The sequence below is a fragment of the Crassostrea angulata genome, chromosome 8 (genome assembly GCF_025612915.1).
Source record: "Crassostrea angulata isolate pt1a10 chromosome 8, ASM2561291v2, whole genome shotgun sequence".
Taxonomy (NCBI): domain Eukaryota; kingdom Metazoa; phylum Mollusca; class Bivalvia; order Ostreida; family Ostreidae; genus Magallana; species Magallana angulata.
In genome coordinates, this window is record NC_069118.1 from 45,567,289 (window position 1) to 45,594,943 (window position 27,655).

The 27,655-nt window shown below is 32.9% G+C and overlaps 1 protein-coding gene and 2 pseudogenes across 1 annotated transcript; 1 reads left to right on the top strand and 2 right to left on the bottom strand.

Moving 5' to 3' along the window:
* Positions 1-2,088: 2,088 nt before the first annotated feature.
* On the bottom strand, positions 2,089-13,834 carry LOC128160087 (uncharacterized; annotated as a pseudogene).
* A 6,912-nt stretch (positions 13,835-20,746) lies between these two features.
* Positions 20,747-24,063, top strand: LOC128161013 (uncharacterized). Its single transcript, XM_052824282.1, has 6 exons — positions 20,747-21,832; positions 22,025-22,139; positions 22,335-22,432; positions 22,534-22,709; positions 23,125-23,243; positions 23,510-24,063. The coding sequence occupies exons 3-6, from the start codon at positions 22,397-22,399 to the stop codon at positions 24,061-24,063; spliced, it is 885 nt and encodes a 294-aa protein (XP_052680242.1). The 5' UTR covers positions 20,747-21,832; positions 22,025-22,139; positions 22,335-22,396.
* LOC128160100 (uncharacterized) lies at positions 23,683-26,717 on the bottom strand (annotated as a pseudogene).
* Between the last annotated feature and the right edge of the window lie 938 nt (positions 26,718-27,655).

Sequence of the window (27,655 nt, forward strand, 5' to 3'; positions counted from 1 at the left end):
TTCTTCCACGAATGAATCACAGGGTCCAAGCCCGTTTTAACATTAATTTCAATGTAACCATAAATAAAGAAAGGGGTCGAACTCTGACCCAGATAAAAAGCTACCAGCTCGCTTCAAAAGCCTAATAAATCAATTAATTTTCAAAACACTCGCAATATGCATGTATTTTGCGAGTATCCCTGTGGAATGAATTATTATTTTGAATTGAACATGCCTTTTCGTTTTCCACATATCACAACCACTTGAATCATCTTTGATGGCTTCCAACCGGTGCATTTTCCTTTGAAATAATGATTTGAGAGATCTTAGTTTAGGATATTCTTTAGACAGCTTTAATTTTTACGTCTAAAGACCATTTTTTAAAAATTTGTTTTAGAATATCTTAAACATGCCTGCTGTTTTTCTTACATGTAATGAGTGTAGGAGAAAGAGAGAATTGGTTTATCAATGATAAATGCAAAGTGTCTTTGAAGTTTGTTCTGTGAAAACTCTATGAATCTCTTTTTTATAATTCAGTTCATTTAAAAATTCATGCATTCCATCGATAACGCAAGCATGTTAAGGCTTCCCGATGGATTTTACAGCGATATGTAGAAAGTCATTTGTCTGTACTTCATACGAGATGATCCATAATTGACTTTGATGTCACGATCTGTATTCCTGTCAATAGTAGTCATCAGGGAATGTATTTCAACGTTAAAAATGAATTATATCAAACCAGTATAATTCCGCATGTTTCCTTTACGTAGATGCTGCCGTTAATGCTAGACGTACAGAATTCATTCATATTAAAAATCAGTATCGAAAAATCGGCAGTTTTAAAGCTTCGTTTTAAGTAAAAGACTATTCATAAACTAGTGGTTTGGAGACTTTCCCTGCTACGTGTAAACAACTGAATGAAGAAATATTAATGCATGTAAAACCAGCTTCGCGCAGGTGAAAGATCAACGCAATGTGAATCGTGCTTGGGAAACCTAGGGATTTACCCCATTTTTTTGTAAATCGCTTTTGATTAGTAAAAATGTGCATTATTTTGATGATTTTGTGGAATGTTTCAACAATATCTACCATAAACGAAACATCTATTTCTTTCCCAAGCAAGAACTTCAAAGTATATGACTAAACTAAGGATTTTTCTTTAAAATATGTATGATTTAATGTCATTAATTACCTGCGCTGATGCGAAATAAATAGATAATTTGCAATATTAGGATTTGTTCGTCACGTGATTACAAAGTACATATGACGTCACAAAAATGCATCAAATATAATGTTTAACATCGGTGTCAATAAATGTAACATAGATTTTAAGAAAAACTCCCGGTCAAAGTATTTTTGCGATGATTTAAATACTATCGTTTTCCAGCCGTATTTTAGCTTCGGGACGCCTTAACATTGCTTCGAACACGTGATCTTTTGGGTAATGTACAACGAACTTATGATAAGTGTGATAAATGACTTTCGTTGGGGTGCAAGCGGGGCTTGTATAATTATACAAGAGAATCGTTCTTTATATATACTAGGTATTATGGGGTGATGATTACGTTCGGGGAGTATTCAAATATATCAAAGCTCTTCAGTCAATATTGAATTCCATCACGCTCTAACCGTAATGGCCAAATCATATATAATGCTCAATGAATGATTCCTTATTCCTTAATTAAGGACAAAGGGTTAAAACATGTATCTGTTGTTTTTTTTAATAACCCTTTTGATAAATATTGAACTCAATGATTCACTTGAACAATACTTGCTTCATTGCATCGTTTATAAATATAAGTCTTTTGGATAGCTATTAACAATATTTATGCTAGCAGTTCCTAATAGCAATACAACAAATGTTGTTAATACATAATTATTATACATTTATTAATAGTCAACCCTTCATTAATGAAAGCAATCTACTCATAATATTACAAATAAAGATACACAGAGTTACATGATTGATGTATATGTATTTCTACGTACGCAGTAGATACCAGTAATTGTACACTATCATTGTGTTGTTGTTACATTGTCTCACAAAATACATACAGTACATAAATGATGACTGGATATATAATGATCACTGTAGATACTTGTACACTTTCACTTTTTTGATGAGTTGTCCCACCCAAAGATTGTTCTCATCATCAACACACACACTAAGGGGACGCTTTATCTCTTGTTGTTCTGTGAGTAGTTGAGATAAGAACTGACCGTCCTGATCCAGGAGATGAACTGTGTTACTGTCACCATCACACACCAGGATGTGACCGAGAACATCAGTACATATTCCAAGGGGATAAAAATCTAACCGCTGACCTGTGTAGAAGAACCTTTCTTCTCCTGATTTATCCACCACCACCACAGCATGTTTGTCCCCATCTGATACACAGACATCACCATTGATGTTTTCATTGATGTAGAGTGGCAATCTATACAGTCCCTGTCCTTTGTTGTCTCTCTGTATGTACTGTATTTCTGTCCCATTCTTGTTGTACCTGGTGACTTTAACCTCTATATTCTTCCCCATCCCCACCAGTATGTCCCCGTTGATGTGGGAGGAGTGTATACTGAGTGGTATCCAGTCTCCTGTTTTAATGAATTCAGTGATCGTATTATCCGATGTTATCCTATTGATGACTTTGTTGTCTTTGTCTGTATAGATCAGATCCCCGTCCTGTGTGACTGTGTGGCAACCTGTAGATCCACCACTGGTTTGTATTTTCTGTAGCTGAGTCCCCTGTAGATCTGTTTGGGCAAGGTTACCAACCCAATCACTGACCCAGAGTCTGCCTGTTTTACCCAGTGATATATGAAATACATAAGCAACACCTGGTACTGTGTACTCCCTGACCTTGGTGACAGAGGAAGACAGAGACAGTGTTTGTTTCACGTCAGATTTCTCTCTGTCTTGTTTTCTTTGTTTACTTGCAGGTTTCAACTGTGTAGAGGCAATTTGCATGGGTTTTATTTTTCTGTTCTCCGATTTAGTTTTAGGAACAGTTATTTTACCCAGTAGTTTGGCGACATCTTGTTTGCTGTATTGACCAGCAGTAAAAATGGGCGGGACTGGTTTGAATGTCTCTGGTATGGATGTAATGATTAAGTTTTTTGATTGAAGAGAAAATGTTAACTGCTCTATGTTTGAAGGAGATATGTAGCCATGGAATATTCTGACTAACTCATTGAGATAGTTGATATAATCATCTATTTCTCGGTTTTGACCACTTAACGTTTCTAATAATGACTGTTGTATTTTGCCGACTTGTTCTATTTTATCTGATGTGACTGTGTCTACCAGCTTTTTCACAGCCTCAGATCAGTGCTTATGGATGTTCGTATACCATCTAAGATTTTCTGTATTTCAGTGACATTTCCAGTAATTTCCTTTTTTAAATTTTCAGAAGTAGGCTCAAAATAACCACGAATTTTGGCAATGTTTTCGTAAAAAAGAAAACATTTTTCAGCAAAGACCATCTCAAGATCAATAACTTTATGACCGCGATGTTTTTTTGTGCCTGTGCATTTAGAACAAATGGGAATCTGGCATTCCTCACAAAGAAGATCTATGTGTTTTGTAGGGTGGATCTTGCATTTCTCTACAGGAAGCGGTCGATTGCGTTTTTTATAAGGAACAATTTCGTGGTTCTTGGTTTCTGCGTTTTTCTTATGCTTATCTCTGCATTGTTGACACATTGGTTGGTGACAGTCATTGCAGTAAAACTGGCAGTTTTTCTCACAGTCTTTAGTGCCACACACCAAATAATGCTGGGCGTCGGGTGGTATTTGTGATTCGGATAATGCCATCCTAATTGTAAAAAGTAAATAAAAGGAAGCTGTTACTTTTTAAACTTTTTAGAAATATACACATGTAATTAAGAACTCTCTCTCTCTCTCTCTCTCTCTCTCTCTCTCTCTCTCTCTCTCTCTCTCTCTCTCTCTCTCGCTCGCTGCAGGTCTGTAGCTCCTGGTCTCAAAAAATTTGGATGGACGAACTGGGACATTATTTTAATGTACAAGGTACAGTTACTAATAATGAACATTAAAGAATTCTCGATTTCTACACATATCAATCACCAATTTAACCGCTTATAACCAATTAACAATATGCGGGAACCCGGGGGGGGGGGGGGGGTCGTCCAAGGGATATCTTACATGTAGTTTGACAGGGGAGAGGGATGGCGGTCGAGGACATATTTGAATACTAAATTAACTTTGAAAATTTAAGAAATTTAAATTTTCGAGGGGGGGGGGGGTGGGGAGTTGGTCCCTAATCCTCTCTAGATTCGCGCATGAATGATGATGAATAGAACCAGAGAACTTAGAGACTGAAGTAAAAAGTGCAGGGCCAAAATATATGTACATGTATCTACTTTGCCATTGTTTCTAGCCAAGTGTAAGATTCCTTTATTCTCATCACTCTGAAAAATTCTAACCCTACCGCATTCTGAACAAATATAATATATATCATAATATCCTCATTCATTTTACTACAAATGTTATCACTTTACTTGCCTCCGAAACCTTTTAAACATCATCAGCCCCATAAAGTGGCGTGGATTGTTTAAATATAAAAGTGTCGACTCTTTATCCGTTTTTCGAGACCGGTGTTATATAGTGCCTTTTCCCCCTAGCCATCTTTCCCCCCGGAAAAATGGCTATATAGCAGTTCTTCCCCCGAAAAAATGGCTATATAGCAGTTTTTCCCCCACGGAAAGCTGACTATATAGTGGGCTTTCCCCCTTTTTATAGCCAGATTACCCCCACGGAAAACCTACTATATAGTGGATTTTCCCCCATTTTTACTTTCCGGCCATGTTTATTGCGGACCATTCGTGACAATAATTTGCAATAACTGATATGATATTAATTTCCACAAAAAAGGATAATTATGGCATTTATTAATACATATAATAAAATACATCGTTTTTCAACCCCAAATATGAACTAAGGCATGCGCCTTCATAACATGCATGTGTCATCATCGTTTATTTCACCTGTTCTCACCCCTTTTTGGAACACCTTTTACACGGATTTCGGAATACCTCGAATCTTTTTCATCTAAACGATGCTTATCTACAGTTTTGACTTCGACATTATGAACACGTGAGAACACATTTGAGTGAAAATACGCCGGTTTGGAAATTTAATTTTCCAATGTATTACCATCAATGTATAAGCTTCTTCCAGGGAACTAACTGACCAATCTTGACTTAATTTTGTAGAGAAAGGGAATAAAAAGTGGAAATGTATTACTCCCTTCGTCCAAAAGGCTATCAATTTTAAATTAATACCGTTACAATTGACGATCTTAAAAACAATTATATATTTCTTCATCTAAATATCAAACGGGAGACAGGATGCAATGATATAATGGGAAACTGAAATGTTTTAGTTTTACTTGGATTGATGGGGTTCTAAATCATGGTTAAGGGGTATTTTAATTTTGTATTAAAAGCATGTGTAAAGTTACACATATTCATATTTTAAGCACATTTCTACGAAACGCGAGATATTATGATGTAAACATTTTAAAAAACAATAAAATGTCTTCACAACCAGAACAATGTCGGTATCTTTGCTGGTTACTTTGAAAAATGTGAAATGGAGCCTGAACTAACTTTATGTTTATATTGTCACTCACTATTTGCTAATTTTTCCACTTTTAAGTTTGCAACGTGATTTATAGATATACAATTTTGAAAACGATGTTATATAAATCAAGATATACGATTCAATTACCTAAGAAAAATTATACTATTTGTTTCATATTTTTGCAATAAAGATTTACTTGTGTACCATATTATTTCCTCGAACAATTAAACAATTGTAATGAAAAAAACCCAACAAAAAACAACTAAAAACAACCAATTCATATATTGTGATGAGAAGACTTTTTTTAAATCTAAGCTTGTTCTTCTAATCAACTAACAAGTAAAAAAGTCGTATATGCGCATAGGTTGTTTATTTATTTTTGATTTTTGCTTTCTCCTTTTGTGAATAAAAGTTCATTGATTTATTTATCTAATTATTTATTATATCATTAGTCATCTTATGAATTGATTAAATGTTTTGAAGAATAATGAATTTTACCCGCGTACCTTTTAAAAAAATTGTTTGTAAATCTAAAAAAAAGCAGCAGAATTAAACGTAATTTTCAATCATTTTGATAAAGAAATATATGAGTAATTGTGTATTTTTAAATGGTGTTTTTACTTTTAAATGACCGTAAACATATGTTCATGTGGTCATCTATAGTTTTTGAGATATGGGGCCCCAAAAATACATATTCTTTATAATTGGATTTCAAACACCGGGCTCGAAAACAACAAAGGCTCCTAATCTGCATGGAGGCTTAAATTTTTGGTGTCATCTATTAGTGGTATACTACTATCACTGTGAAAATATGGTTAATTGGTCATCTCTAGAATTTGAGATTCGGGTCCACACTTATAGAACACTATTAAATCATTATAATGGGGTTTTAAACATCGGGCCCTGAAAAATCAAGGGCCCCTACCCTGAGGGCTGAGTCATCTTCAAGTGGTAAACCACTGCCACTATAATAATATGGTGATATGGTCATTTCTAGTTTATGAGACATTGGACCCTAAAGAATATGCACTATAATTATTATAATAGGATTTTAAAAATCGGGCTCTGAAACATCGTAAACAAAATTTCTCTAAAACAGAGGTTTAGCCTGGATGAAATTTTCACAAACAGACAAACAGTCTGATAAATTTATCAAGAAATTCTTAAAACATTCTCGTTTAATTCAATTTCAGAAATACAGAATTATGCAATTAAGTGTATAACTTGTAAAACTTTTTTCAATAAATTACCTAAATTAAGTTCTATGTGTAATTCCGTTACACACATGTTCAACTTTCAGCATTGTCTATAAAAATAATAAATAGGCAAAACGAAACTTAACCTGTACAGATGAATGCAGATATACATGTATGCAACCTGGGAGTGTAGAAACATTGATTTTAATCCTTACTGAATTTCCATAAATATTTTTTTATAAAATCTGAACCAAAAACGTGAGGGAGAAACCCTACTATGGGCGAAAAGCTACTATATAGTAGGTTTTCCAGGGGGAAAGCTACTATGGGGGAAAAACTGCTATACAACACCGGATACATGTAACATATTTATTAAGAGAAAGTCTGTGGCAAATAAAACGCCAACATTGGTAGTAAACTAACTGAAGAATTTTTGATATGATAATTTGCATAGGATTTGGTATGAAACGAGGTTAATCAGTTCAGCTAAAAATTACTTTTTTTGTAATTATGTATTGTACTTACTGTAGCTTACAGTCTAATATAAACCCGAATTGTCTTCGTAGAGCTACAGATATGCAGCTATAGTTACATGTAGTATGTATGTTTTGTCACATGTATTTTTCATACACTTACGAAAAGAAAAACCCGGCAGTCATGATTTACCCGGTATTTTTTCATTATCCGATAAATCATCTGTCCGTGCATATTCATTTAGTCTTTGCCAGCAGCCAGAATCCAGCAAACCAAAAAGATTTATGGCAGCCGGTGCGATCGGAAAAGCCACACGAGAAAGGATTTGTAATAATAGTAATTAAAATATTGTATAAATGTATGAATGTGTATTCCTATGTTAAAAAATGGCCACTACTTTCGGTTCAGTAATTTAAAAAAAAAATCATAAAAAATTGTCTATCGTTGATCGATCTAATATGCTTGACTAAGTTCATTATTTAAATACCTTAGAAATAATTCAACTTCTTTGCCGTATGAGAAAAAGATTCTTATAACTTACCGTGTGTATCAATGTGACATTTAAGTTATTTCATGTGGCCATTATGCGTGAATGACAACCCTGAGATCAGAATGAGAGAATACGAGACTTGACATGTAATTTACTTCCTGGTTGTAGAGCTATAATTAGATTTAAACCTCCTTGTCCTCTCCCTTGAATATTATTATTTAAAAATAGTTTATTTTATCATAGGAGTCGGCAAGTTTATCAATTTATTGTAAATAAATGAGCTACCAGTGAGCTTCGCAAGCGAAACGAGCGAAGCGACAGGATTCAAAACAGATAATCTGGACATTTTTCATATTAGTGAGTGAACATATTTTGAGCACAAAGGTATTTATTATTTTCATCGAAATATCAAGCGAAAAGCGGTGGAAGCAAAAACTCGGGACAGAGTATAGGAATTAATCATATGATAATATAAAATTATTGCTGTTTTTAGGGTCAATACGATAATTTAGTTACCCGAGAAGGACAATATTGTACTTCGATGGTAGTTTAATTATCGTATTTATTAAAAAAAAAAGACAGAACTAATTGTTTTATGATATGATGCATCGATGAATTGATACAGACATATCAAATTGAGTGTTATCAAGCGAAGATTTCTGTTTGAAGCTATAGCCAAACAACCTGACAAAATGCGATTTTTCATTAGACGATCTATAATTTTTAGTCCAATGTAGAGGAAAACAAATGTTATAATGAACTCCCATATGACATACAGGTGAATATACATGTACATGTAACGTTCTGTTCTGTCTAGATAGTTGGATATGAGCCAATCAGACAGCTAGGAATTAATCAATCATATACAGTAAGTTCAAGCATATATCTTTTACAAACATACACCATAGCATATCATAACATTGAAATTTCATAGGATAGCAGTGGAATTTCATACCATAGCACACAATCTCATTTGTCATATCATAGCATAGCATAGCATAGCATAGCAAAGCATAGCATAGCATACAACATGGTTTAAACTCAGTTAAACATGCTTTTATTTGGAGAATGAATGTTCACATTGCAGATTATTGGTAAACTTTCGATTCTTATCTTTTTATTTCGTGCGTTACCGTTAAGTCAATAACATTCGGAACACGGGAAGAGTTATCGTTCTTAGCATAGATGTCGCTGTGCAGCTAACTTCCGTAGCTTCTACTTGGAACGTTTTAAAATATCGTGGTCGCGAGTGACAAATGTTTATTAATTGGATAGATTACGGTTCAGCGTGCTAATGTATATAAGTTTTCAGATAAAAGGATATGTGTGGAAGTGAGAATAATAGATGACACCAAAGGTATAGCGATTTTTGATGTAGTAATCGTTTGAATTTCCCAGGTGGTACCTCAATGTAAACAAACGGGAGTTGCTTACCTTCTCTCTTTATATATATATAGGGGAAACGAGCGTGATTATGAAATGCTACCAAGTCGTGATATTTCTTTTATTTTTCGGCTGGAGACATATATAAGGGGTTGTTAATGATAATTAATAAAAGAAATAAAAAAATAATTGAAAAAAATATAAAAAAAAAAGGGGGGGGGGAAGTGCACGGTCCAGTCCACAAGCACCTGTGACTAAATCCACTGACTGTCAGTAACCATAATACATGTAAAGGTTTCATAGTATATCGTTAATATGAAAATTTATGCTATATACATGTACACGTACACTGTATATGTACATATTTAACTTAAACTAAAAGAACTCATATGAAAATGTAAATATGATAATGTACAATAAATTGGAACCATATAAAACGCATACCAGTAAAATTAAAGAATTATGTACGATTATAATTATATAAAGGCCTAAAATTCCACATTTTTCAAGTTGTTTTTGAAAAGCAATAAATGCTTAATTACGATAATGATTAAATTAAGTGTAAGCGATAAATCCGTAAAAATATTCGTGCAAAGCGTTGCTAAGCGATACGAGCATCCGCCAATTTCACGATGTTTACCGGAAATTAATAGCAAATTTTCGAGTTGCTGCCGGTGTAACGACGAAAATTAACCCCCGTAGAATATTGACCTGGGGGTTAAATTTCTAAGGAGAAAACTGACCCAGAGTCAGTATTCTATGACAAATAGGGTCCTTTTTCTACAGTAGAAAACCATTCCAGACCTGTAGATCTACGACCCCCCTCCCACGTTGAAAATTGACCCTCATAGAATTTTGACCTCACCTATAGACTACATAGAAATAATAGAAATTAAAGGCACCAGGCTGAAGCTATCAGACATGCTAGTGGCTGTTAGCTTCAGCAGCCACATAGACCGTAGAAGCTAGCAGCCAATAAGGAAATTCATCAAAGTACTGAGAGTACTCGAACAAAAAATATATTTTACTTAATTATCGACATATTTTAATTAATATCAAAATGCTCAATCATTTGTACGAGCATATACGACTTCCGATGCAGTAAAGCTCGCCTGGATAAGAGTTATAAATGCGTCTTTGTTGGATAGAATTGAAATACGTTTATACAAGTCATAAGTTATGAAAATAATATTATCCTAAGTGAAATCGTATTGATACAAATAGAATCAAAGTACTGAAGAACTGACGGGAGTTGATTTTGTCGATGTTTTTTTTATTTTAAAATCAATGATATGTTATTTTGCATGACAAGTACAGTCATGTAGTTTCTAATTTGAATAACGCACATTTTTATAATTTGAATTTTTGGACTTTTTCGACAAGAATGTCGAGAAACCCCCGTTTGAATCATGTTAAATAGGTTCATGTACATGCTATTTATACATGTACATGCAGTTGATATTTTCGATTTCAGTAGGTTGCTGTTTAAATCATAGCCATATAACTGGGTATAAATAATTAAGTTATTTGATTTAAAAAAAAGTATAAGGCCTTACCCTGCAGCTGAAATTGTCTAAATATCTATATGAATCATGACTTATCATTCTGCAGAGGTATGCAGGTATTTTTACTGTACTCTGCCCCTGCATTTAATTTCTATGCATTGTTTCGTACATATTCAATTTAGCACAATTGTGCTACAATATCGTCTGCGATGAATTCAATTGTCATATATTTAATTTCTGTAGCCTCTTATTGTCTGCCCCATTCATATCACCTGTATTTTCTCTAAAAACTCATTATGTCAAGAAGCATTTATTTTTTATTCACATAAACTGTTATGAACAATTTTAACTTGAACAGTCTGTGGTATAGAATAACTTGTGTACTTTCGAGTAAATGTACTATGAATCGGAAAATTAATCCACCACATATAATAATGGCTTTAAAGCAAAACAAAATAACGATGCACGCATGCTTAGTACTCAGCGGATATGTCTTAGTTCTTTAACATTCAAACCTTAATTTACGCCTCTTTCAGAAACGCAACTTAGACCCGACTTAATATTGGCGTAACTTTGTTAGTCGGACTAACTTAGGCCCAAATTTACGCCTTTTTGAGAAAAGGGCCCCAGTACTTTAAACATAGGGAGGCGCTGTCCAAGACATCTACAAATCATTCAAAGAAAATGTAAGTTAGAACGAGAAGTATGATGATTTGACTGCACAGCCTTGTTGTGTTTTAGGACTAATGACATTCAAAAATAAGCATTCAATGTTTAAATATACCACCAAATACATCAATGCAAAAGTGTATTGTTGTGCGATGTAACTACATGTACAAATATCTAAAAATAAAATAGAACTCAAACTGTTTGAATTGAAATTAATGCATTTCTTTTCTCAGGAGAGACAACCAATGTCAGGAACTGAAAATAAATGCAGTATGCTAATAATGTATTACATTTGAGTATGTAACATAAAATACAGCATATTTTACATGAAATTTAACAATATATAAATTTGCATTATAACTCTACAGGTGAATAATTACATTTTAAATTACTTGGAACTTTGTGACGTTATAACGTTATGATAAAATAAATGACAATACATGTATATGATGTGGGCCTACAATGGCCCCCTAAAATGAACAATATTATTTTACTATAATTCTTTGTTTTCTAAGTACAGATATGTATGTGATATGTTGACATAATATTCATTTTAATTCAAGTGCCCACAATTTCGAAATATGACATTGTAAAGAAAACCTTCTCCCGCCATTTTTGCATTTGTTACATAAAACTGCTTGTTTTCAAGCAGTTTATTCCTTCCGAAAACATAGAGCGCATGCTTGAACAAACAAAATATTTTAATCAGAGATGTATCTAGCCAAGACAAAAGTGACAAAATTGTTTTCCTTGTTCAAGCATGCGCTCTATATTTACCATTCTTAAAGAAATAAGAAAATGTCAATTTTGGGCTGATTTTGATTGAATTATAGAAATGACGTCACATACTGTCAGTGAGTGCAAATAAATCAAATAAATAGATTCAAAATATATGTGATATCAACTTTTCTAAACAATAAGTTGACATTTCATTGTACCCGAAACAATTAAAAAATGGCGAAGTATAGGGGCCAAAAACTCTTATCATATATAGTTCTTTACCATATAGAGCATCTAGCGTAGACTTCGATGACAGGCCTGTAACAAAACAAAAAAATAATAAATCCCTTTCATTAGGTATTAACAACATATATGTTAAATAAACATTTACACACATGCACACGTATGAAGTATATGTACATAGATGAACAATATACATATGTAAATACTTATAATTGTACATTATCACAGGGATAGTTATATTAATTAATTTTGTCATACAACAAACATTTTATTTAATTTATGTTTAAAATGTTCATTGAAGATACTTGTATACTGTCACTGTGTTACTATATTGTCCTACCCAGAGGCTGTTCTCATTATCAACAAACACACTGCGTGGATCCTCTACACCTTCTCGCTCTGTGAGAAGTAAAGACAAGAACTGACCGTCCTGAACAAGAAGATGAACTGTATTACTGATACTATTACACACCAGGATGTGACCGAGTACATCAGTGCATATTCCATATGGTTTAAATTCTGACGCCTGACCTGTAAAAGAGAACCTGTGTTGTCCTGATTTATCCACCACCACTACAGCATCGTTGTCATAGTCTGATACACAGATATCACCATTGATGTTTTCTGTGATGTAGTGTGGATTACTATACAGTTCCTGTCCTCCATTATCTCTCTGTATGATCTGTATTTCTTTCCCTGTTTTGTTGAACCTGGTGACTTTAGCCTCTTCATCATTTATCATCCCCACCAGTATGTCCCCGTTGACGTAGGAGGAGTGTATACTGAGTGGTTCCCAGTCTCCTGTTTTAATGAGTTCAGTAATTGTATTATTTGGTATTATCCTCATGATGACTTTGTTGTGTTTGTCTGTATAAATTAGATCCTCGTCCTGTGTGACTGTGTGGTAGCCTTCATCTTCAGCACTGGTTTGTATCTTCTGTAGCTGATTTTCCTGTAGATTTGTTTGGACAAGAACACCCCAGTCACTAACCCAAAGTCTGCTTGATTTACCCAGTGATAAATGAAATGCATTGTTAACACCTGGTACTGTGTGCTCTTTGACCTTGGTGACAGAGGAAGACAGAGACAGTGTTTGTTTCCCCTCAGATTTCTTTCTATCTTTTTTCATTTGTTTCCCGGCAGGTTTCAACTGTGTAAAGACAGTCTCCATGGGTTTTATTTTTCTGTTTTCTGGTTTCATGTTAGGAGCAGTTATTCTACCCAGTAGTTTGACGACATCTTCCTTGCTGTATTGACCAGCGGTAAATACGGGTGGGACTGTTTCAGAAGTCTGTAGTGTTGGCTGAATTATGAATATTTTTGGGATTCAAGAGTAAACGTTAAAAGTTCTATGTTTGAAGGAGATAGGTAGCCATAAAATGATTTGATTGAATCTTCGAGATAGTTGAAGTAATCATCTAAATTTTGGTTTTGACCATTTAGTACTCTTGATAGTGACCGTTCCATTTTGTCGATTTGTTCTATTTTATCAGATGTGACTGTGTCTACCAGCCTTTTCACAGCCTTACCTTCAGTCTTAATAGATTTCCGTATACCTTCTATGATTGTCTTTATTTCTGGTACATCGTCAGCAGTTTCCTTCTTTAAATCTTGTGAAGTAGGTTCAAAATAATTTCGAATTTTGGCAATTTCTAGGTGAATAAGCGAACATTTTTCAGCAAAGACCATCTCAAGAACAGTTACTTTATGGCCGCGATGTTCCTTTGTGCCACTGCATTTAGAACAAATAGGAATCTGGCATTCCTCACAGAGAAGATATATGTGTCTTGTGGGGTGTATCTTGCATCTTCCACAGGAAGCGGTCGTTTGCGATTTTTATAACGGACAATTTCGTGGTTTTTAGTTTCTGGTATCTTCTGATGTTCATCTCTGCATTTTTTAAAATATTGGTTGTTGACAGTCATTGCAGTAAAACTGACAATTATTCTCTCAGTATTCGGTGCCACACACCAAATAATGCTGGGCGTCGGCTGGTATTTGTGATTCAGATAATGCCATCTGAAACGAGAAAAGTGCAAGTAAGTTAAAGATGATTAATTTATTTTGCTATAAAAATAATTCAGAAGTCAGACATTTTTAGCTTCAACGTCCCCCACATATAAACACACTTGAAAAGATATGCTTGTTACAAGTCTCACAATTTTAAGGGTTTCATTCACCTTTCCAAATAATTTGAAAATCAAACAGATATATCTTTTAATTGCATATAAATATTAACGTGGCATAGAAAAAAACCCATCACAAACACCGTAATGGAGTGTTAAAGGGTCGTAAATTGAAAAGCAGTTCACCGTTCTGCTAATGAGGTATGGATCACGTGGTACTATGGGATGTCATAAGTGTCATTTCTTTAAGGTTGTATGGGACACCTCCATGTTGTGAAGTATTGTTTATTGAAATAAACAACTAATGAAGTGTAATCATAAAAGTAGTTATTTTCCCAATAATGTCACCAAACATCGTAGCGCAGAGGGTTTGAGGGTTTACTACAAAACTGTAAATCATGACTCACGAGTTTGAATCCCACTGGGAATTTACATTTTTAACCTCCCGAAATATTTTCAAAAGCTATTTGGTGGTTACCTTTTGCCAAATTTGAAAATTAAAGATAACTATGACGAAAAATAATAAACTCTGAAGAATGGATGACTGCTATTAGGGCATAGAGGATATTCTGTTGGTAATGTACATACAACCTTATATTTTTGAACCTCAAGGAGTTTGTGTTGATCAAGAAAATTCCCCGCAAAGAAAGCAAGTCTGACACAGATAACATCTCAGGTAATCGACCGAATAAAACGATTTGCAAAGTTTAAATGTTGTTATTGGTGATTATCATTACCTTTATGTTTAAAATTAAAACTAGGAAAAGAGTTTGTTCTCATCTCCATGATAAACTACCGCATTCTGAACAAATGATCTATTTCAAAATATTGTCATACATTTCACTACAGACGTCATCACTTCACTTGCTTCTGGAAATATTTTAAACGCCATCTTTAGCCCCCTACATGTACAGTGGCGTGCTTTGGTTAGATATAAAATGACTACTCTTGATGCGCTTTTCGAGGCCAGATAGCCTATAATTATTATGTTGTTTACAAAGAGAAAGTCTGAGGAAAGTAAAGCGACAATATCAGTAGTAAACTGACTGAAGAGTTCTGATAGATCTAAATTTAGTTTGAAATAATCAGCTTTAAGTTTTAGTATGCATAGAAGTTATTGTAGGTTACAGTCTTAACCGAAGTAGCAGCAACTTGTATATAATTATGTTTTTTCACAGACATGTTTTCTTCATACACTTATGCAAAATACCCAATTCCGACTGTTAGGTGTAACCCGGTATATTTTCAATAAATTGTTGCTTTGTGCGCGGATATTTAAGTTTTTGCCAGCAGCCAGAATCCCCGAATATGAACGTTTGTGGCTAAAGGACGGGTACTGTAAATGCTCAGAAGAAGTCATTTGAAAAGTGACGCAATTGTAAAAATCCACAACTATTGTGGCATATTTCTTCCCCCTACATGCAAGAAATTTATGACAACATGCAAGATAATTATGTCTACATACATGATAATTATGTTGACAGGCAAGTTACAAATTTTTTAAGGAGAATATGATTTTATATGGATAACATGACTTAATAATGCCGGACTCTGAAATCATAGATGTATTTCAAAGCTGCAATTCGCTCAGTGCGCCGTATACGAAAATTTATTACTCATACACACATGGGGAGGTATACGTAAAAGTGCTTTTATGATTAAGGGAAATAATTTAAATGCCAGAAAAAGGCAGAGAGTGATATTAAGAAGAGACAACAGATGATGATTAATGTTCCAAACATTAGAATATAGCTTTCCATGAAGAACCATATGGATAATAAGTGGAATTACTCATGCAGATATTTTTAAACATTTTTTTTCTAGTAAAAAGTCTCTTGGTTATTACTGTTTGGAACATTAATCACCACCTGTATCAACTGTATATTTTTTCATTAATATGCTATAAGATATGTCTGTTTTAACAAATATATAAAACCATGTAAATGGGTTGTCAAGCAACTTTTTTTTTGTATTTAACTGTATAAAATCCATTTAAAATATTGTTTACTTTTCAAAAGTAGATATCGTAAGTAAATACGTATTTACAATCCACCCTTTTATAACAGAAATAATTCACACTGTATTAAAGTCACATTGTAACAGATAAATTAGAATAGTTAAACACACACTTTCTCTCTCTCTCTCTCTCTCTCTCTCTCTCTCTCTCTCTCTCTCTCCACATTATGTATTAAAAATAATATAGCTCACAATTTTACGACAACAAGCTCTTACTTTGCTCAAATATATGACGATGTGAATTACCCCCTGCCCCCCCCCCCCCCCCCCCCCCACCGGTTAAAAAAACATGCCTTGGTCATGGATTTTCTTTAAAATTTATTGTTTTGTTATCTTTATATATTAATGGAGTTTGAAACCTTTTACATGAAAACATGCAATCAAGTAATTACAGATACCAGTATATCGACACTTTTTAAACTCTGTTTCTAAGTTTGTGTAATACATGCTTTTTCTTTGAGAACGTAGTCAGCGCATTGAAAATGCAGTGAACGCGAGTTTAAACCTTTTAGCGGGCCGTGGTACTTCAGCAAAAGCACAGTCAATCTAGTTTTTTCTTAATATTCAAAAATTATAGAGCTCATCATATATTTATGATCAAAATTTGTAAAAATAACCTTCACTCGTTTTAATATTTCTTGTTTAACTGAGGAATCATTTTTAATTGTTTTAAAACTTTCTACATATATGGAAGAAATTAAATTCCTGTAAAACATGAGTTATTGTATGATCTTCTAATGTTGTCGTAAACAACATGTTTAATATGAATATGGAATTTTGTCTCCAATGGGTGTTGTCGAAATCGGCACCAACAACAAAATTGATAGACAAAAGCAAAACGATACAAACAAAAACAAAAACGACCAACAAATGAAATCAATAAAATACATGCATATATATATATATATATATATATATATATATATATATATATATATATATATATATATATATATATATATATATATAATAAAAAATAACAGAAAGCCGATTCAAAACAAAAAAGTTTTGAATCGGCTTTCTGTTATTTTTTATTATTTAATACTTGTGTGGATTAACTTTACTCATTTTGGATTATATATATATATATATATATATATATATATATATATATATATATATATATATATATATATATATATATATATATGCAAAAACACTGCCGTTGAAATATGAAGTATGCTTCCTTTATCGTATATGTTCACTTTAATTTTATTTACTAACTAAAGACATGGATTTTTTTTTCAGAATCGAATATTACCCATGTTTAATTTGATATGGTTGATCAACTTTCAGGGTGTTCTGTCTAAACCAGCACACGTGAATTTTAATTTTGTATATACATGTACATCGTACTTATACATGTGTAGCCATGTTGTCTGTGAGACAAAAATGTATGACAAATGGAAAAAATGTACACCAATAATGTTAAAAATATCCTACAAAATACCAGGTATATAAGTCCATAATAAAGCAAACGCGGACATTTAAAGAGAAAGTATGGCGCGTCTTATCAAAAAACCAACTTGAAGAAATTATCGATCGGGTTCGGTATTTTGTACTACTTATGAATGTATAAACTTTCAGAAAATTACAAAGTTCTCCATGCAATAAATCTAATTATTTCCTTAAAATTAATAATTACGTATAACCTATCACATAAATACATTGCAAAGTGTTCGGGGCTCAGCCTTCTTTACTATTACGCATGCGTATTTACTGTAAACAAAACACATGCAGGGCTCGCAAAAAATCTACTGGACAGGTTTGTTGATAAAAAAGATGTTTTTTCTACTTCTCATAGGTAATAACTGTTCAAAGTTTTTAAAATAACCACAATTATTATTTTGTAAGCATGTATTTTTCGTGTTTATCACAGGAGTTGCTACAACCTAAATTTATTTTTATAAATGAGGCCCCTTGTGGGGTTATTTGACATATTTATGTCTATTCATTTAAAAATGAACCTAAATTGGTAAACCATAAATTATCGAGTAAGTAAGGATGTGTTTCATTTAGAGAATCGCTTTAACCTCTTTTTCCATGATGACCGTAGTGGAGCGAAGATCTTGTAGTTTTTAGCACGTGTCAATTAGTGTCAATCAAAGTCCACATGGTACAAATAAACGATATAAGATTATGCCGGTTTGTACGACCCTTGAAATTCCGGAAGCTGATAATTACGTTAATTAAGTATGTGAAGGGATTTTCATGTATTTCAACTATTACAATAAACGTTATTTCTTATTTCCTAACTATACAATATATAAATCTCAAGTTATTCACACATGTGTTTTCAGCTATACTCTCCCTTTAAAATATCAGATGGTGGCCAGTAAGCAATCTCTGATCACCGGTCGCACTTGGTGTTTAATTTGTTCATTATAATTATTTGTCATGGTTCTAAAATAGAATCAAAGTACTGAAGTAATGACGGGAGTTCTAAATCGATTATCATTTATTTTAAAATCAACGATATATGATTTTGCATGTCAAGTATTATCAGTAATCGAAATAATTCTGAGAAATTGTATGGACCCAGGCAATATTTTTCCACCAAACGCTCGGCTGTCTCCGTTTACCTCCGACAAGCAAGAGAGACTCTGTGTTTTGTTGGATATTAACGGAGACAGGCTGGTTGAACGAGATTTCATTAAACTCTAGCGTAGGATTACATACGACTTCAAAAAATATCTAAATTGTTTGAACCATTTAAAATCTTAACATTTTCAAGGTATTAATAAAAAAGTTATCTCGAAAAAACAATCCTTCAGAATACATTGCATCAGATTTATCGATTATTTTGAAGAACTAAGTGTTGTGAGCGGTATTGATTTGTGCAAAGGTTCAAACACTGTTTCATTTTCGGTTTGCCCGAGTAAGTGCATAGGAGTGTTGATTAAAATCAACTCCCAAAAATGCTTATACAATTCATTGTTTGCAATTGAAAAGTGAGTTGCTTGTCAAAAGTTATGAGAATATGGTCACGATTGTTTTTCCAAATTTTACTTTTCCATTTTGGATCATTTTTTAATTAAAGATGTTGTTTACTCAGAGATTGAGTTCACAAATTTGGATTGTTATAAAGTTCAATGTCGTGAGTAAAATTTGTTTAAAACACAAAAAGTATTTATAAAATGGATATCATTGACATAAAATTCGATATTTTTACTTTATTTTGTAATTCGGCTCAGGCAAAAATAGACTTTTAGCCAAACAGACTAAATTTGCAGATTTTGTTTTCCGCTTAAACATGTTTGGCAATACTCTAATATAAAAAGGTAAGATTTAAAATTTTAATTTTTAATTTTGCATATTTTCTGTTGGTTTTATCTCACTAAATCATTAAATCGACCGAATGCCACGAATTGTAAAAATATTGAAAAACGCTTCAAAACGATAAAAGACACCATATCTCAAAATTTTGATCATTGACCTCGTATAAATTTTATGCATACAGAATAACGTCAATATAAGAAGTTTAATACATGTACTATAAATGTTTTTTTTTATTATCATCATTCAATTTTTTGTAAAATTGCATAAAAAATGGGTAGGAATTTGAAAACTCATAGAGGAAATTCGGACTGGAATATTTTTAAAAATTGTTGTACCTATTTAGTGCCACAACCATTCACAAACTGTATTTCATTTTTTAAAGTGTTTTTTTTTATTTGAATATTTTTTACAATTAAAAAACACAATCGTATTGTAAATTTTTATGGGATTTTTCTTGATTTATCAAAAAATATTCAGTGGCCATTAACTCAAAAAGCAGGTCGTTAGCCAACCTTTTTGAAAGTGAAAAATAACACTACAATCAAAGGTCTATAACACACAATAGATGGTTTTTCATTATCATCAGTGGATTTTCTTTTTCATTCTGAGTAAACGTCATCCTTAATACTCAGCTAGTTTGTTTTTAATGGCCCACAATTTGTTTACATCAGTTGTCAAGTTATAAGCGAGATATGCATGGCTCGTATTTGTGTGTCATGTAAACAAAGCTTATGCCATTTTTTTATTTTTATTTTTTTTTGCTTGATAGGTGGCATGCAATACTAAAAGCATTTTTATTTCAAAGACTTTTTTTCTCTGAAAGCTGTTTATTATGACCATGATTTAACAGTATCTTATGTTGTGAGTCTTATTTTGTTTTAAGAAAATTTAATGTTTTTCTATTCAGCAACACAGGTGTAAACAAAAACACGACACAAGCCTTGTTTACATATCAAAGAATTTTAAGCCCTGTATCTCGCTTATAACTTGACAACTACATGTATATCATAAATATTTTGGCTGACAGATGGAAATACGCGAGTTAAACATTGTTATTATAGGGGCTGTAAGCTCGCAAACGAGAGCGCGCGAGATTTAAATACTTCCGGTGACAAACAAACATGGTGATCTGCTTTGCGTTCGCATGCAATCATAGAAGTGGCGCAAATAGTTGCAAGTTCTATCGTTTTCCGACTGACACAAAGAAAAGGACGTTATGGGGAAAGATATGCAGGTCAGTATTAATGCATCTAAATGTATTCAGCATGTTTTGAATGAAATATATAAGCGATCTTGACCGGATTTCAGGACATGACATCTAATCATACAACTTATTTCATTGATAAGCAAGGCGATACCTGAGAACGAATAGTGAGACTTTATTTTTAATGCGTTATACATCAATCTATAGATTTGCGTTAGTCTGTTGATATATTCACGAACCACATGTACATCTTATGTGGACCATTACGTACCAATCTGATTAAAATCAAACCTTCCAATACGACCATCAAAATAAAGGAGCTAGTAGGTTTGATTTTAAACAGACTGGACCATTACAAGTGCATGTGTCATCACCTGCGAAGTTCAATAAGCATAGTGATACTGTCGATGAAAAATTAAAATTAATTTAGTAAATTATAATACTGCTATATTTTTATGCCTAATATAGTACCAATAGTACAAGTAGAATTGTTAATACATGTACTCGTAACAGTCTAAGTAGTCATTATTCAGCTGTTATAAAGAGAATTCATGTTGTAAATTGCGGAGCCCATAGTCTATTATCATGATTAAAATCAATTAAACACTTGTTGAAATATACTGATACACATCATGATGTACATAGTCTACTAGTAATACTGATGTACATATAAATTTTGTCCGTCAAATTCAATACATGTATATTGAATTGCACCTCTATTTCGTGTATACAATGAGAGATAACAGTTGCGGTATATGCTGTTGCTTTGAAACTATACAGACAACTGACTTTTCTTTATTTAGAAGAGCTGATCGACAACCAGAAAATCAAAATGACAGGATTTGTTCCTGCCATTTCAAAGAGGGGAAAAAGGAAGGAGATCTTGTCTAATTTGCATGGAATGACAAAAAGTACATGGATTTTCCTGATCCAGAAAAATCAGATAGGTGAGAGAAATTTTTTCATGGAAGTATTTACTAAATTTGGCTAATTCTAATATTTCCTATAATTAATTTGTCAAATATTGAATGCTAGATGTGGTTGATATTACAAAATAAACATTATGTACAGAGTTTATGCTATTTAGATACAATTGATTAATATTTATATATTAATATATTAATTAAAAATGCTTCCAGGAAAAGGAGGAAGACGTGCCAGTCCCAGTCCTGTGAAGCTAAAACAAAAACCCAGCGTCCATCCTGTGAGAAAGAGCAGATACAAGATGCTGTTGATTGTGAAGATGTAGAACATGTAACTTCCTCAATCATTTTGCAAATATTTTTAATCATCTTTTTTAAAATGGTGTTTTATATAAAAAATAAGTAGATACAATATCCATACATATAGTGAAATGAAAATATATTTATCTTAAGGTTGATGTAGATCACAGCTACCCAGTATCTTGCTCAAGAAACTGTTCAATAGAAATGCAACAACTCTGTTCAGAGATTAAAAAGTTGGAAGAAGAGTTAGTTGCTCTAAAGATCAACAGCAATAAAAGAAAACCCATGACTGTAGCAGAAATTAGGGACAGCGAAGAAAAGGTTAATATATATTATTGTTGATGAGGTAAAATGAAATTTACATACTAGAAAAAAAAATTATCAAAGGTTCTTTCTTGTGAAATTTATGACTTATTTTGCAGATGCTGCTTTACACATCAATACAATATGATGTCTTTGAAGTGCTTGTGGGACTGCTTGGTCGCTTTGAATTAAATTACTTTAATGGTTGGTCACCATCACTAAATATTGAAAATCAGCTTCTGATTGTTTTAATGAAGCTGAAGCTCAACCTAAGAGACATAGACTTGGCTCACAGGTATAATAACTTACATTAATTTAATGAATATTTGAATGTGAAATAAATAATAAATTATATTCAGTATATATTAGTTCACCTGAGCCAAATGCTCAAGTGAGCTTTTCTGATCAAAATTTGTCTGTTGTCTGTCATTGGCTATTGAGATCCCCGCCCTCAAACCATATATTTTTTTGTATCAAGATCTAAATCTTATTTTCCTATTGATGAATGTTCATTCATGGATATTGGAAGATGACAAAGGTTTACTTTTGTCCATACCCTTCAATATATACACATTGTTAATCCCAAACCTCTGATCATCTCTATGAAGCAGAGTGCTAAGGTGAGCAATGTGACCCTTGGACCTTTTGTACTTATTTTCTTGGATGGTAATATTTTGGTAACAATATACATTTTATCTCTCATTTCGCAGGTTTTGTGTAAGCAGATCTACAATTTCCAACATTTTTAACACATTGGTTCATGCCCTCCATGAAATGTTGTATGTGGGTGTTGTTGACACATGTTTCCCCAGTCAGCTTAAATGCAAAGGTTTGTATGATGATTTACATTCACATGAATAGAAAATCCTATTATGAAGCAAATATTGATGCATTATACTCTTTATCTATATTGCAAACATTGATTTGCTATCTAATCATGCAGACTGCTTTAACATAATATACATGTAATAATTATAGAATGTTGCTATATTGTAGACTTAAATTATTTCCCTATAATTAAGAAAATATTAAGCCAACTTTACATCTTACTTAAAGTACTGTTGAATTAATTGATTTTCCCCCATTTTCATTTAGGCTCTATGCCAAAGTCATTTGCAGAGTTTTCCTCTGCAAGGGCTTCCATGGATGCCATTGAGACAACCCAGGATATTCCTGGACACCTGGATACACAGGCCATGGCATACAGTTCATATAAGAGCCGTCACACTGTTAAAGCAATGACTTGTGTCGCCCCAAATGCTGCCGTCACTTACTGTTCTCCTTTATATCCAGGATCAACATCAGATGTTGCGATTGTGCGTCACAGCAAAGTTCTTGAGAAATTCAAACCTGGAGACCTAATTTTAGCCGACAAGGGATTCACAATCCATGATCAATTACCCCAAGGTGTGTGCTTGAACATTCCAGCATTTTTATCCTCAAGAGGGCAGTTTACCAAGAAAGAAGCAGAACTGTGTTACAAAATAGCCAGAGCAAGAATTCACGTGGAACGGGCTAATGAGAGGATAAAGAACTTTGAAATACTTCGCCACATACCAGCAACCTACAGGCCATTATCAACCAAGATATTTCAACTTTGTTCCTCCTTGGTCAACTTGCAAGCACCTCTTTTGAAAGAAATTTCATAGAGCATTTACAATTATGAATCCATCTGATTTTTCATTTTTTCTGAAACAAATTATTCATGCAACATTGTTCACTTGTAAAGTAGAATGGGATGCATGTTAACATTTTTATGCTATTATGAGACTTTATTAGCATTGCTGTTGATCTATGTTTTGTATATGAAATCAAATGATAAATAAGTGGACTGCACTGATTTCTTTTGTTTTATTAGATGTGTTATTTCAATACATCTTGTTAATTTTTAATTAGTTCTGGAATGAAAGTGTTAAAATAAAATTCTATTAATTGTGCAATGTTCTTTGTCCACTTAGAGTCCTTGGTGATCCGGATAATTTTGCAGTCTTTAGTAGTCCAAACAATCAAATCACAGCAGTTCTTATTGCACAAATGGAGCTGGCCTTGTATCTGGTGAAAGTAAGGATGGTTGAACTTGAGGTAGAAAAAGCCTTCTCTGTATTCTAAATACAACAAAGAGTTTGCATAAAACATATATTCAAATACGGTTTACAACTTTATATCAATAACTGGAACAGCAGGGGAAATGTAGTTAATAGAGGTTCATATACAAATATTTTGAAAGAGTAATAGAACACAGAACTCTATAGTTTGAGTGCTTTCATGAATTTAGATTGATATACATCAGTATATACATGTACTTACCAAGGTAAAAATCCTTTAGACTGCCTCATATATTGTTAAATGTGCTGCAGAGTAAGGACATTTCACTTCAACTATATCAGGAACAGCATCTCGAGCCTCTGGTGTCTGGAAATTCACATCACATGTTGGCGGGTGCAGGACTAAACCATCTGGAGATGCACCTAAAACGCCAGACTCGTGCAGCCAAATCCCTGAATCAAAATAAATTTTAAATTTGCAATTTTATTGAAACGGGTATATTAAAGAAAATGTTGTTATATTTCATATTCCTTTAATATTTATAAAATCGATATAAAGTAAATGAGGTTTTTACCTCAAACAAAAAAAATACATATTCATTTCTTGAAAATTAAATGAGAATGGACAATTCTCATGAGAAATTTGGGTAAAAGTTCCTTTCAAAATGGAGTCATGGTCAATTTAAGAACAATGCCGTCTGTTCGGAAATGATCAAGATTAAAGAACAAAAATTACCAGTTTGTTGCACTGAAGCATTAAATTCATGTTCATATTTCTTCAGTGCATGTTCCTCATGTGTAATTCCCCAAGCAACTGCTTTGATGGATTCTAAGTTGTATGAGGACATGAGACGTTTTTTGAGAGAAATGGTAATTCTGCAATTAAAAACATCCATTACTAGCCATTTATAAGCAGTACACAGTTATTATTGAAACCTGTACATAATTAGTTTTAGAATTATCAAATGCTATTCATGATGCATAAATTCATGAATCATGCTGGATAAGTATATAATAATAATAGTTTACTGTCTTCTCTTTGTACTGAGCACTGCTCCAAAATTGGATGCTGTTATCCTGTTTTTTCTGATGATTGACCACATTGGATTGTTTCTTTGACCCTTGGTTGCCAGTGCAGTATTTGTTATGACTTCTTCAGACAAAATCAGAGCTCGTCTTAACCATACCATGGGCATATCAGAATTAACAAATTCTGCACTGGTCAAGAGATCTTCTATGATGGGAGCAGGGGGGCCTGGCTCACATGGTTCTGGCTGAAGAATCCATTCCATAGCTGTATATATACAAACATGTTATTGTTTTTCTAGTACATATATGAATATGTATCTAAACATTTATGAAAGTTTTGTAATTGTAAAACATTTAGAAGTTTCTACAATAAGTCTACACCTATCTACAGGTAGTAAGCATCACAGAATTTTTTATATATTTCAAAATTTCAGTGATCACATACACTAATTCTGTAATATTCTATCAAATATTACAAATTATTCTCTCATTTTACATGCATAACAATCCAACAACATAAAAACTTAATACTGAAATTTAAAAAAAGTATATTCAAATGAAAGCAACTCTGTCAGAAAATGAAATGATCATAACTAAGATATAACAAAATATAGATCAGAATACAGATTAGTAAAACATTTTTTGCAAATTGGCAACAACCAATTATACCAATAAATCTGCCTAGTTTTGCTAACTCTTGTTGAAAAAAACTTCTGTCATTATCATCGAATGGCCTGCGCAGAGCACTTAAAATTCAAGAAAATTACTTCTTAAAGCATGAACAATTAATCCATTTTTTTTCACTTGTTAATCCAATATTTCACACTTACTGATAATCAGGTTGAGATGGTGGAAATAATGCTTCCATTGTCTTAACATCTGTTTTAATGGCTGTCTTTGGATTCTTTAACCATCCACATTTCACATCAGTCTTACTAACACATTTGTACCTGTATAATTATGTATTCGAATTAATATTTCACAATTAATAGTAAATCAGGCACGTTATTAAACAATTTCATTAAATTCAATGAACATCAGTATGTAGTACTACTAAGTCAAGCAACATATTTACATCGCCTCCTATTTTCACATCATATTTTACCTGCATGAACTAGTCACAGTAGTACATTTCAATTGACAACTGATTGAACTTACCCATACAACAGTGCTGCTGCAACGTGATGACAGACAAACTTCCCTAAAGGACACTCACAATTTGTCGAAGATACGACATAGCCATCGTCTAGAGCTGCCTACAAATATGTCCAAAACGGGTTGTAATATAAAATTTGCAATTGTAATATCCCCATAAAACCCGAATATCCTCCAGTGTGACAAAATTTATTGGAAATAAAATTGAACTTTTAAGTTTGGAACGTTTTAGGAAGCAATACACAAATTACACTACGTACGTTACATTAATAATTACGCACATTATCATACATTAAAATCACGAAATTAGAGGTAGACATGTATTTCCTTACTTACTGTTACTTTGTATGACTTGTTCTTCATCGACGCCTGAACCACTGCATTAACTATATTCGTCTCGTTGTCGAAGAGAAACTTCAAAACATGATTGCTATATACAGCATTCTCTGATTTTCGCATAAGCTTCGGTTTGTCTGTAGTATAATTAGCCCAGTACTGTATCGATATCGCCATTTCTGCATTTGTTTATCACCGGAAGCGCTTCACCGGAAATTACTTAAAACGAGACTTACAGCCCCTATTAAGATTCTTAAAGTAAATTTCTTAATAGTCGTCACCATGCTTCTTTAAATTGGTAATGAAACAAGCTCATGTAAACGTTAGATTTTATGTAACGAAAGAAGCCAAAACTAGAATTCAACAAAAATGTTAAACAGATTTAAATGTACGTGTATTTATGCGTTTTATTTACATGACATGTACATCAGACATATACAGCAGCTGTTTATTAATAAGGATTAGCTGTTGTTTAAAAACTTATAGAACAAAACAGTTTGGATTTTTTTAAAGTAAGGAACAGCGATTAAAATTAGGGTTGTGAATACAATTAACATCTATATGATCTGTTTGATAAACGAGTTTCACATGTTTTAACATTGTTATTTTTTTTAAATATTTTACATTATACTCCTTTTCTCAGACAAATCACAAACGGAAAGATCACCGAACATTC

What these genes read in the sequence shown, in the direction of transcription:
- LOC128161013 (XM_052824282.1), top strand. Translation starts at nt 22,397, where the DNA reads ATGACTGTAGCAGAAATTAGGGACAGCGAAGAAAAG. An exon ending in TTAGGGACAGCGAAGAAAAG is followed by an intron (nt 22,433 to 22,533) that starts GTTAATATATAT and finishes CTTATTTTGCAG; the next exon opens with ATGCTGCTTTACACATCAAT. An exon ending in GACATAGACTTGGCTCACAG is followed by an intron (nt 22,710 to 23,124) that starts GTATAATAACTT and finishes CTCATTTCGCAG; the next exon opens with GTTTTGTGTAAGCAGATCTA.